The sequence below is a fragment of the Erpetoichthys calabaricus genome, chromosome 4 (genome assembly GCF_900747795.2).
Source record: "Erpetoichthys calabaricus chromosome 4, fErpCal1.3, whole genome shotgun sequence".
Classification (NCBI taxonomy): Eukaryota; Metazoa; Chordata; class Cladistia; order Polypteriformes; family Polypteridae; genus Erpetoichthys; species Erpetoichthys calabaricus.
The window spans coordinates 110,445,552-110,459,256 of NC_041397.2; the positions used below are offsets into that span (position 1 = coordinate 110,445,552).

Here is a 13,705-nt window from a genome sequence, read left to right on the forward strand (position 1 = left end):
ACCCATGGCAGTAGAATAACACAACTGTGCAGGCAGGAAAGCAGAATTAATAAGCTTAAATCTTTAAAGATTATTTAGATAGCTAACACCATAAACAAATGCAAACGGAATGTGGCAGTTCACACCACATGACCTGGATTGTCCTGAAGTTCTGTAAGCAGATGAAGATCAGCAGCACATTCAATATGTGTATGATGTCCAGAAAGTGTTTGTCTTGTAGATTGGCGTTGACTTAAACATTTTTCACTTTTATTTTGACACCCACCCCACTCTTTTTTTGATCATCTAATTTGTCTAGTCTTAAACAGCTATGCATAGGGATGATGATGTGTCTAAGGCAACTTTGCCTTTATCCGGAGTTCATAGAACTAAAAATACTGTTTCTGAAATCAACTTTCGGAGCTCATACTTCTGATATCAGAACCAAGATGCTATAATGTGGCATTCTTGTTTAACTTAGAAACAGCACAGAATTCTTATATAACTTAGAAATAGCTTATGAAGCCATGAACAGTTCACATGCTTTGTAGTAGCAACTATACTTATACGATTGATTTAAACCGGTTCTTATCACTTAACAGCAAAAACATGTACAGTTAAACAACATCCTACACAGCAATATTGTTAAAACTAGACTGTAGACTTACAATGCCACAACACAAAAGTTTTCACTTAAACTGTCTTTGTAAAAGTGCTTTTTTAAGTGTTACAAAAAAACTTATGCTCCTTTATGAAATGTTATGCTACTTCATTCAACAAAACCTATGAAAAGAGAAAAGTCCACGCCATCCCTATTTACCCATTGGAAGCACTAGCTGTCTGTTCATTCCTTTTTCTGTTTTGTAGCAGGACCCCAACTGCCTGGTAAGCCTAATAAATATAGGCAAGCTGTGAAGAAATCAAAACACAGTTGCAGAGAAAGTATATAACTAGTTAAGAACTAATCCATCTAGCTGGCTGAAAGACCAAAATGGTGACAACAATTTAAAAGTTGGTCCTGAACAAATAATACTAATGCGTAATTCTTTAGGTAAGAATTACAGAAAAAGAATTCATAAGATCAAACCAGACTAATATGGATTAATGTTTGGTTTTGTTCATTCTTGACCTTTGTCTGTATACAGAGGTGGGCAAAAGTAGGTTTACAGTTGTTTGTATGGAAAAGACATGCAGGTTATGATTATTACAATAGCTTTATTAACTTTATGAACTCAAAAAATGTTAGTTACACAGTGCATTTAGGTACAATCTTGTAAGTGTTCAAGTTGCCAGCTTCGTGTACTCACAAATGTATAGGTAAACCTACTTTTGTCCACTCCTGTATACTTGCAAATATTTCAGCCATGTTCTTTTGTCCTTGTGCTATGAATAAACTATATTATTTGGTTTATTGCAGCAAGTGTTTTTTGTTGAAAAATAATGTATTACCACCACATCTTGACCACAAAGAGAAAAATTGATTTGTATTTACTTTCACCAGTTTATGAACTTTGTTTGTAAATTGAACAGGTCTCTTCATAGTTCTGGCATCTTGGCTGTGGAGTGACACTGAGATCTCCCACACTAGTTAATAGCTTTATATAACTTAGCTTATCTACATACTGTAAATGGCCTTCATCTGTAAGTCAGTAAAGAACATTCGTTAAATCTGAGGTGAAATAATTGGTTAAACTACTTTTCAAAATTGTTACTTAATCAAATATATAAATGTCATTTGAAAATCACAACAGATTGATGATAATACAACAGGTCAAGAATGTAAGACAAGGAATGGTTATTGATTAACACGAAATAGGTGCTGTATGTTACACTTGTGTCTCATAAGAGTAGTATTTATTTCTGCTTCTACCGGGTAATCACAAGTATATTTTGAAAAAAATGATAAATGTGGTAATAAATATATTGAAACACTGGCATGTGTAAAAATATTTTCAAACTGTTCAAATTAACAGTGATATCTCTTTTTTTAACCAGGAATTATTAGAAGGAAAAATTCCATCAAGAGCTTCAAAAGATGACTGTTCCGCACCTTCAGAAAGAGACAGAAAATTAGCAGAGGAAGTTGAGATATATAATGTAGGTTTCCTTTTAATCTTTTATTTTGCTGTTATAGGCTTAATACTAAATAAATAAAAAAATAAATATTACTCTTAGCTTTGTGAATTGTTTAATTGAGTTGCCATAACTGACCTTACATGTTATGTTCATCCAACAGTTATACTACATATATATATATATATATATATATATATATATATATATATATATATATATATATAATATAAAATATTGTGATATTTGCCCAGACACCACCAGTCGGAGACCACATCTTTATCAAAATACCTTTTTATTTTGTCTTCCCACAACACACTACTCAGTCCTGCACAACAACAATGTCTTCGGCCCCAGTCACCTTTCTCCTGGGCCTTCTCTCTCCTCGTCCCTGGGCCACCTGTCTTCTCTCTCCAGGAGCTTCATCCTGCTCCTGCTCCTGACTCCAGCTCAATGACAGGAGGGAGGCCCCTTTATCCTCACGCGGATGAGCTCCAGGTGCTCTCCATGACGTCACGTCCTGGTGTGGCGGAAGCATCAGGAGAGCACTCGGAAGCACTCCGGGTGACCCTGGAAGGATCGTCCTCCATGGGTGTGGCGGAAGTGAATAAGTCCCGGGCTCCATGAGGCTCGGGGTGCCCCCTGGCGGTAACCAGAGGCCCCAATGGTCTTGAGCCTCCCTGCTCCCCTTCCGTGGGCCTCTTCTACTCCAGGGCGGTTGCCCCTTCGTGGCCCGGAGGACAAATATGCCAGCACCAAGTCCTTCCAGGCGTCCTGGCCGGGTCTGACGCCCAGCCGTGTACGACAATATATATATATATATATATATATATATATATATATATATATATATATATATATATAAATATATATATATATAAATATGTCTTATAGCTACATACAGTATTTGATTAGTATCAGATGCACAAATATCATGAGTTTCATTCTAGAAAATTCTTATAAGTTAGTCCCTAATGCAAAGAATAGGAAGTAATGAAATGAGATTACCACTATTGAGATCGCAACGCTTACAAACCTCAGGAGTGTTAATTACAGTAATCAAATGAACCTTAGCGTTTGCAGCATGCAAACAACATTGTGTATAACATTATATAATAATGTGTGATATTTCCTTATTATACAAGACTTCCATTACCGTATTTGCCATCAGAAGTCTGGATTTTAGGAGGAGAAATTTTCATAACAAAGCATAAAGGACAGTATAAGCTTTTCACATGACCTGAACTAAAGGTCCTGTGACTCATCAGAGGAAACAATGACCTGGTTTACTTGACTGTACAAATAAGATTCTCATTTTTATGTGAACCCTAAAAATTTTCATGATACACAGGATGAATATAAACACCACCAACTGGTGACATAGAGCAATACAAAGGCCATCAAAACTGAGTAATAACAAAGAGAGAGTGAGGTTGGGAGTTTGCTCCGATTACAGAGCATTGCCGCACCCACCACACGACAAACCACCAAGATTGAGATCCGAGTGCATCCGTGCAACGGGTGACACCTTAGCACCACACTGAAGCGTGCGAGATTTTTTACAGTGGCTGGAGTGCCAATCCTGCCACCAACTCCCAGGTTTTACCTGCTTGCAGGACAGGATGCAGATTAACATCATACCCAGGACGGAGTGATTGCAGGTTAAGTGCCTTGCTCAAGGGCCCAACGGAATAGAGTCACTCCTGGCATTTTATGGGCATTGTAATATTTTTATCTTCATATTTCTTACTGTTCATCTGTGCATTATGGAAATTGTCAAGGTGCACATAAGAAAAATGAGAATCTTAATTTGTATAGTCAAGTATGCCTGTTCATAGTCTCCTTTGAAGGGTCATAAGCTTTTGTCACATAAACTAAAGCAGATCTTTGAATTTTATTACATTTTACAGTTGATTATTGGAATTCTAATCTTCATCTTTGTATTCTGTACACTATTTTTAACTTGGTTTGAAATTGCATATTATGATTGTTCCCTTTTTTGTATGAAAAATATTTTTTTTGTAAACATTTCTAGTAATTGCATCTTATATTGCAATTAAGTATACTATACATTCACTCTGTTAAATTATCTTTCTAAAATTATTGTCAAGGTGTTATACATTTAAATTTAATTAATACTTTATATGCCTTTTGCTATTCCTTTAAATGCATTTACTGTATGTTTTAATTTCCTCTGAGGACTCCAATAGCCATTCTTTTGCGAACTAATGAAGTAAATTGCAGGATGAAAAGGTGAACTAACATACCTTTGTTATTATTCATCTCCTTCAATGTTTTTAAATTAGAAATCCAAAAGATCAGAGGCCCTAATTGACATGCATGCAAAGAAGTTGAAGAAAAAGTCAGAAGCAGAGGCAGGAATGCCCACAGAGAGAAGACCATTTGATCGAGATCAGGACCTTCAAGTCAACAGATTTGATGAAGCTCAAAAGAAAGCAATTATCAAAAAGTCACAAGAACTCAATACTCGTTTTTCCCATAGTAAAAATAGCATGTTCTTATAGAAACATCATGGAAAGCGACAATCATATGCTTATATTAAAGTCTGAAATACCTCTTGCTGGAAAGCAAATTACATTTTGATGTAATTACACCCAGAAATGACTGAATGAAATAAGTTATTCTTTCACAAGAAAATCAGAGCTTCACACAGTTCTTTTTTCTGCTAAAACAAATTATGATTACAAAGAATTAATTTGAAAACCTTTGAGGAAATTTCATTGGAAAATATAAAAATAAAAGCCTGATTAAGTAGAAATGGGCAGCTATCATTAAAAATCAACATTTCTTCTAAGAAAAAAAATCCTGTAAAATAATGCGAGCAGATTGTGCATTTTAATAAATCTTTTGTGTGATGTTCGTGTGATCTTTCATATGTGTTCTGCCATTTTAAGTATTTTTACTTGGCATAAATATTAAGAGCACAGCTTTTTGTTATTGTAAATAAAAGTTCTGTTTGCTGGAGTTTTTTATTCATTCTTAATAAAAAAAAATAAGTTCACAAGTAATGCTTTACATATTTCATGTTTAATATCACATTGTAATATATGGCTAATTCTGTGAAAGTATAAGATAAATATTTTAGCGAATTAATCATTTGTGGCCAGCCATCTGACTGGAATCATATTATAATAGGAAAAACAGTATCAGTTACTGTGTGAAACAGGCAGCAGAGCAGGAATTTTATATATTAATTATAAAAACAGGTGTATGTTTCAGAATTATAAAAGCTGGTATCTTAGAAAATGATATACTATACAGGTGCTGGTCATAAAATTAGAATATCATGACAAAGTTGATTTATTTCAGTAATTCCATTCAAAAAGTGAAACTTGTATATTAGATTCATTCATCACACACAGACTGATGTATTTCAAAAGTTTATTTCTTTTAATGTTGATGATTATAACTGACAACTAATGAAAGTCCCAAATTCAGTATCTCGGAAAATTAGAATATCAATTAAGACCAATGCAAAAAAAGGATTTTTAGAAATGTTGGCCAACTGAAAGGTATGAACATGAAAAGTATGAGCATGTACAGCACTCAATATTTAGTTGGGGCTCCTTTGGCCTGGATTACTGCAGCAATGCGGCGTGGCATGGAGTCGATCAGTCTGTGGCACTGCTCAGGTGTTATGAGAGCCCATGTTGCTCTGATAGTGGCCTTCAGCTCTTCTGAATTGTTGGGTCTGGCGTATTGCATCTTCCTCTTCACACTACCCCATAGATTTTCAATTGGGTTAAGGTCAGGCGAGTTTGCTGGCCAATCAAGAACAGGGATACCATGGTCCTTAAACCAGGTACTGGTAGCTTTGGCACTGTGTGCAGGTGCCAGGTCCTGTTGGAAAATGAAATCTGCATCTCCATAAAGTTCGTCAGCAGCAGGAAGCATGAAGTGCTCTAAAACTTCCTGGTAGACGGCTGCGTTGACCTTGGACCTCAGAAAACACAATGGACCAACACCAGCAGATGACATGGCACCCCAAACCATCACTGACTGTGGAAACTTTACACTGGACCTCACGCAACGTGGATTCTGTGCCTCTCCTCTCTTCCTCCAGACTCTGGGACCTTGATTTCCAAAGGAAATGCAAAATTTACTTTCATCAGAGAACATAACTTTGGACCACTCGACAGCAGTCCAGTCCTTTTTGTCTTTAGCCCAGGCGAGACGCTTCTGATGCTGTCTCTTATTCAAGAGTGGCTTGACACAAGGAATGCGACAGCTGAAACCCATGTCTTGCATACGTCTGTGCGTGGTGGTTCTTGAAGCACTGACTCCAGCTGCAGTCCACTCTTTGTGAATCTCCCCCACATTTTTGAATGGGTTTTGTTTCACAGTCCTCTCCAGGGTGCGGTTATCCCTATTGCTTGTACACTTTTTTCTACCACATCTTGTCCTTCCCTTCGCCTCTCTATTAATGTGCTTGGACACAGAGCTCTGTGAACAGCCAGCCTCTTTAGCAATGACCTTTTGTGTCTTGCCCTCCTTGTACAAGGTGTCAATGGTCATCTTTTGGACAACTGTCAAGTCAGCAGTCTTCCCCATGATTGTGTAGCCTACAGAACTAGACTGAGAGACCATTTAAAGGCTTTTGCAGGTGTTTTGAGTTAATTAGCTGATTAGAGTGTGGCACCAGGTGTCTTCAATATTGAACCTTTTCACAATATTCTAATTTTCCGAGATACTGAATTTGGGACTTTCATTAGTTGTCAGTTATAATCATCAACAAAGAAATAATCATTTGAAATACATCAGTCTGTGTGTAATGAATAAATCTACTATACAAGTTTCACTTTTTGAATGGAATTACTGAAATAAATCAACTGTGTCATGATGTTCTAATTTTATGACCAGCACCTGTATTTAATTGCAAAATAGATTGTACTTATTAATCTATGTGTTTAAAAAAAAAAGGAAAGAATTTAGGAAAAACGGAATCTTGCAGGCAAGTAAAAGGATGAGCTCTAATGCACTCAGTAATATATTGGATTACCATAATGAAACCTGATATGACATGTATTCTTTATACTTGTTTTCTGATATCTGAATTAATTTATCTTTCAGACCTTTAATCGATTTAATATGAAAAGCACCCTGCTATTCATTGAGTAGTATGGTTTACAAATTGTTGTGCAAGCTTTCCATTAGAGGGTTTGGTTCAAATTTGCCTCAATATTTAAAACACCTATCCATATATTTTCGGTCTTGCTTATTGGGTTCTGAGTAGTGAGGAGGAGGTGCTTATCCAAGCCATTACAAGTATAAAATGTAAACCAACTCATCCAGACTGATCACCAAGCTCCTTGACCTGGGTCACAGTGCTGCCCTGTACAGTTGGATCTTTGATGCTTTCTGGACATTGGCATTTCTCACAACAGTGTTGTGAGCCCCCTGCTCTTCTATCTGTTCACCCATTGACTATATGGCAAGGTATAATTCCAATACCATTATAAAGTTTACCAATCATGCCTCCATCTAAGGCTTAATCACAGACAATGGTGAGAGAGGAGATCTAGATAGATAGATAGATAGATAGATAGATAGATAGATAGATAGATAGATAGATAGATACTTTATTAATCCCAATGGGAAATTCACATTCTTCAGCAGCAGCAGAGGAGATTAGGCCCCTGTCAGAGTGGTGTCTTTGATTGTCAGCAAGACTAAGGAGATGCTCATTGATTTTTGTGAAGCAGCAGGTATAATACACCCCATTTACATTTGGGGTGAAGTTATGGAAATAGTTAACCACTTTAAATTTCAGGAAGTTACTATCACCATCTTAGGTAGATAGAGAACACTACAGCAGTCATCAAAAAGGCCTATCTTTGACTGTATACTTTCTCAGACATCTGAGGAAGGCCCAAATGTCTCCAGCAGCCCTCATCACTTTTTATAAAAGTACTGTAGAGTTCATCCTGACAGGCTGCATGGTGTGCTGGTATGATTGCTGTTCAGCTAAGGACCACAAGGCTTTGCAGAGGGTGGTGAAAACAGCACAGATTAAGATATGGATACAATCTATGCAGAACATACTTGCCAATCACTATCTGGAAAACGCAAACAAATTATAAAGGACCCAGGTCATCCTGCATGGTTACTTTTCTCCCTCTTCTCATCAGGCAGTCACTACAGAACTATTAACACCTGAATGGTGAGTTTTAAGAACAATTTCTACCCATAGGTAATAGGGATGGGAATCGAAAACCGGTTCTTGTTGAGAACTGTTTCCCACTGTTTCAATTCCTTGGAATTGTTTGCCATTTTTGCAAATGATTCCCCTATCGATTCCAGTCGCCTCGAATGACGTCACCACGTTGCGTAGCGTCATTTACCCAGCAGGAAACATGGCGCCTAAGCGGCACAAACGGTCAAAAGTTTGGTTATACTTTACGAGAAAGGATGACAACAGGGCAACTTGCAATACTTGCAAAGTAGATATTTCATCAAAGGGAGGAAACACTACGAATATGCAAAAGCATTTGCTCGCAAAACACGCGATAACCTTAAATGAATGTCGTATTTTTGATCCGCTCCAGACTAGTGAATCTCAACCCAGCAGCAGCGGTAACGTTTGCACGTCCTCTCCCGTTAATACGGCAGGTAACTAATCAACTAACTTTGCATATTATGTTAGCGCGATTTGCCTTATTGCAAAACCTGCTATTACTGTGCATTGCATTTAGATGACCATGACGAGAGAGACAGATGCTGGCAGTTCTCGCTGCAGTCTACCGGTAGCTTCTCCTTTCACAGAGGCGGGGAAAAGTAAAATGACACAGGCCAGGATAGACGAATGTCACCGAGCAGTGACTAAGTTTGTGGTAAAAGGCTTGCCCCCATTTGCCACAGTAGATGCCCCCGATTTTCGGTAAGTGAATGTGTTTAATTGTAGGCTAAGTCAGGGAATGTCAAAGTTGCATGTTCTCCTCTTACCAGATGTTTCATCTGTTTCCATTTATATATCTTTTAAGAGAAATGACAAAGACTCTGAACCCTAAGTACAAAGCCCCAAACAGAGACAGTTTAACCAACCACTTGATCCCTGTTTGGTATGCGGTCGAAAAGGCAAATCTGATTTCTGAGCTGAAACATGTGATGAAGGCAGCCGTCACTGCAGATGGATGGACAAGTTTTAGTCAAGATCATTACCTCACAGTAACGCTGCATTATGTCAGGAATGGCCAGGCTCAAGAAAAAGTCCTCAAAGCCAAACCAGTGTACCAGGCACAGACAGGGACAGCTGTAGCAGAGGAAATTGATGAGATCTTGGAGGAGTATGGTATCAAAGACAAGGTTGTGGCAGCCACTGTTGATATTGCGGCCAACATGGATGTAGCTGTCAAAATAGTTGATGGTTGCAGAATTGCACAGTGCACAGTTCCATTGGACTTGAGTTGATTGTATTTGTTGCTGGCTGATGTAGTTTTATTTTTGAGTGCTCAGCTCATATATACTTTTAAAGAGGAGAGTGTAAATGTTACTGGACATTCTTGTGTAATTGCCACAGAATAATTTATGCTATACTTTGTTATTGCTACAGAAGAATATTTATTTTATTATTATTTTACATTTACAAATTCTTTTCTGAGGACCCCATGGCACCCCATCGAGGAGCCGTAGGCTGTGGATCTCTTAAGATCTCACTGTTGGGTTTGTAAGGTCATGCTACTCCTAAATTTCTATCTTGTTCAAAGATAAGATATAAAACAAAGTTCGATCTCACTGTTGGGTTTGTAAGGTCATGCTACTCCTAAATTTCTATCTTGTTCAAAGATAAGATATAAAACAAAGTTCTAAGCTAATCGACCTGTGTGTTCTCCTTTTTTAAAAATAAGAATCGATAGGAGAATTGATAAAGAATCGAATTGTTAAATAGAATCGAAAATGGAATCAGAATCGTGAAAATCTTATCAATTCCCATCCCTAATAGGTAATAATAAGGCTGCTCATTTGTCATTTGTGATAAACTGTCTGCAACTAACTCAGCATATTAAATACCACATCTTTGGTACTAATGTACATAATTTTATGATTTACTGTGATTATTATTAATACTAGATCTAAATTTGTGCTGTAAGTAAGGATTTTGCTGTATGTTGTACATGTGACAATAAAAAGACCTTGGCCCTTATGTATTACACTTTTCGTAGAATTCACACTCAAACATGGCATACGGACAAAACTGGAAATGTGCATATGTACAAAAATTTAGATGAATAAAACTGTGTATAAGCAAAGTTGCATACAGTTTCCCTTTATAAATCTCATTATAAATCCCGAGGGTGGACAGAACTTGTAAAGGAGCACATAGAGCACAATTCCTCAAAGTCTGCCTTTGTAGAGCCGGCACCAGTTCAGCACATACCTTCAAGAGGATAGCTCTTAGAAATCGACATCGACTTAGAAGCCAGTCATTATCAACTATAAATATGTGTTTTCTTCCAGTTCTTTCATTTGTGACGTCTTCTAACAACACTAAGCAGCTGTGGTAGTTGGAATAGTTTGGCATTCCATGCACCATTATATTGTTACAGAATGATTACAATCAAGTGAATTAAATTTCTAAACGATATGTACATTTTAATTTCGATGTATTTTATAAATTCCATGTCATGGATGCAAATCTCAAAAAGAAAGGGAATGACATAGAAACGGTAGCACTGCTTTGACATTGGGTGCCACCCGTTTGCAAAACTGAGCAGAAACTTGTGTACGTACAATGTGAAGCTGCCAAGAAAATGTGCATGACTTTACACCAAGTTTAGCTTTTATATATCTCAAAGTGTGCATGGAAATGGGTGTACATAATATTTTTGTGCGTATGCACCATTTATACATGAGGCCCCTAAACCTTCACCTTAAACAGAGCAACAACACAATTATACCATACATTATTACCTTATTATCAGAAGCTTGGTTAACAGAACTAAAGATATTCATAAAGGGACCAATCTTACTAGTTACCTGACCTGGCTACCCTAGGTTCTACTCTAGTTCTACTCTACTCTACTCTAGTCTAATCCTACTGAATTGTATTTTGAGATCCATTATTTATTAAGCTTTTGTCACAGCTGAACCTGGGTCAAGATACTGTAAATGTCAGAAACTGACTAATGAATAGAGACAAGGAGAATATAGTCCTAACTGCAACCCATCTGGGTAAAAACATAATGGGTGGAGGAGAAAGATAAGAGAATGAATGAATCAGCAAACATCCCATATTTAAAATACTGAACAGATATAGTTGTATGGACATATAAATACTGTATAATATATGGAGAATAAATGTTCAAAGCTCACAATATTGAATTATGAACTAAACACAATGAATAAAATAGGAACTTCTACGGCAAGCCAACCAAATTAGAACCATGTGAACTAGTACTGGTTAAACAAGCCACCAGTCAAGACCTCCTGATACCTCCAATAAAAAGAAGTGTGGTGAGCAGGCACTTTGCTTTGGTGACCAGCACAGGAGTAGCTTAATCATTTGGTCTGCTTGTGCTGAGCTAGTAAGTCACTTTGCCTAAAGCAGTTGTCCACATGAAGAGAAGGCTGTACATGTAGGGTGCTATAAAGCAGCTATATTAAAGAAAGTTTCAAAACAATACAGTAGTTAATCCAGTTCTCATTAACATATTACTGTTGAACCATAATAGTTCTAGGAGAGTAGCTCAAGATGCCTCAGATTTTTGAAAAAGGTAGTCAACTAGATATCTCCAGTTACAGGTTCTTATGTTTTGAGCCATGATATGAAAAGGAGTTTACCAGGAAACATGCAGAATTAGAGATGTTTCAGCTGGTAAGAGGTAAGAAGTAATGAATCTGGGGATATCAGTGGCATATCCACAAAGATAAAAGAGAACAAACAATGACATACAATTGTCTAGACGAAAAGGCAGTATAGAGGACTTATTAGGCTTTGAGCTCCTCATCCTATCACAGAGTGAGTGTAACTTCTCTGCAAAATAACCTCATTATGTCTCCCTGTATCTATAATCATATTATTCCATTCTCTTCCAAAAGCACATGGCAACAAGTAAGGATGAAACACAGATGGTCCAGTAAATCAAAAGCTATGACAAGCTCCTGTTTTTCCATCACTGTCTGGCATAATACTGCAGTGTTGCTGCAACTGTGCCAATATGTTGGTCATTCTTTTGATCATCTTTAGTTTTTTTTGTGAAGAAGACATTGAGACACTTAAACATCTCCCTTTGAGGCAGCAGTGCCCTGACAAGTATCCAGCCCCCACTTATAGGCAACAAACCATTCATTTAGGAGAGGACTGCAGACTTTGTGATGCTTATTTTTTATCCACACCATGTCACATTTGACTGTGAACTAATCTAGTGACTGCTGGAGTCAGTTAAAGTAAACAATTGTTCCCAAATACAAATTGTGCTATTCTCAGATTCCCAAAATAGATATTCCCCAAACCTTGGATGTACTTTGATATTTCTTTATAAATGTCCCAAACAGGACCAAAGACGATACATATTCATTGTGAAAATTTGGCTTTACAAGTATGAAAAGGTAACTGAATTGCATTCAGCAGTGACTTAAATGGGAAATGCAGTCACAAGCCTTCTCTCAATCCAAATAATTGTCATAAATTCTTAGGACACTTCAACAACCTCTCTGATATCCAAGCAATGACAAATAGTTGGTTTAGTCTTTCACAGGTGAGCTGTGGAAATCAAGGTTCTATTCTTTCCTAAAAGGGCATCTTAATCAAGACACTCCCATAAAATACCATGATGCCAGATTTCATTATTCTTAAAGCTTTACCAACACAGGGATTTAAGGGACTGATGTGTTTGGAATTGCCAGACCCAATAATTTTTTTTCCTGGATCCAGTAGTGTATTGATGGGACTGGGATGGATTCAATGCAAACTAATAGAGTAGGATTAATCTCCATCTGCAAAGACGGATAAATAAACCTCAAGTGGCAAAGCAGAGATGAAGTATAATTTACTTAATATTTAATCATTCTGTTCTAGGAGCTACCCCTCCTTTAATCGCCACCTTATCGTGGTGGAGGGGTTTGCGTGTCCCAGTGATCCTAGGAGCTATGTTGTCCGGGGCTTTATGCCCCTGGTAGGGCCACCCAAGGCAAACTGGTCCTAGGTGAGGGATGAGACAAAGAGCAGTTAAACAAACCTTCTATGATGAATGAAAACTTTGGACGGCGTTTGCCCTTGCCCGTACGCGGGTCACCGGGGCCCCCCTCAGGGGCCGGGGCTCGGCTGGGCACAGACCGAAGAGGCAACATGGGTCCCCCTTCCCATGGGCTCACCACCTATGGGAGGGGCCAAGGAGGTCGGGTGCAGTATGAGTTGGGTGGTGGCCGAAGGAGGGGACCTTGGTGATCCGATCCTCAGCTACAGAAGCTGGCTCTTGGGACGTGGAATGTCACCTCTCTGAAAGGGAAAGAGCCTGAGCTAGTGCACGAGGTCAAGAGGTTCCGGCTAGATATAGTCAGGCTCACCTCGGCGCACACCTTGGACTCTGGAACCAATCTCCTTGAGAGGGGCTGGACTCTCTACAACTCTGGAGTTGCCCCCTGTGAGAGGCGCCGAGCGGGTGTGGGCATACTTATTGCCCCCCGACTTGGAGCC

General features: G+C 38.1%; 2 protein-coding genes across 2 annotated transcripts in view; one reads left to right on the forward strand and one right to left on the reverse strand.

The window, feature by feature from the left end:
- The window catches only part of gpalpp1 (GPALPP motifs containing 1), a 26,781-nt gene extending 21,744 nt beyond the window's left edge, over positions 1-5,037 (forward strand). The window contains exons 7-8 of the mRNA XM_028799671.2: positions 1,975-2,076; positions 4,359-5,037. Coding sequence (XP_028655504.1) covers positions 1,975-2,076; positions 4,359-4,577 — 321 coding nt within the window. The 3' untranslated portion in view covers positions 4,578-5,037. The remainder of the gene's footprint in view (positions 1-1,974; positions 2,077-4,358) is intronic.
- tpt1 (tumor protein, translationally-controlled 1) overlaps positions 1-13,705 on the reverse strand; it is a 1,004,241-nt gene that overhangs the window by 788,121 nt on the left and 202,415 nt on the right. The gene's annotated exons all lie outside the window — the stretch shown is intronic.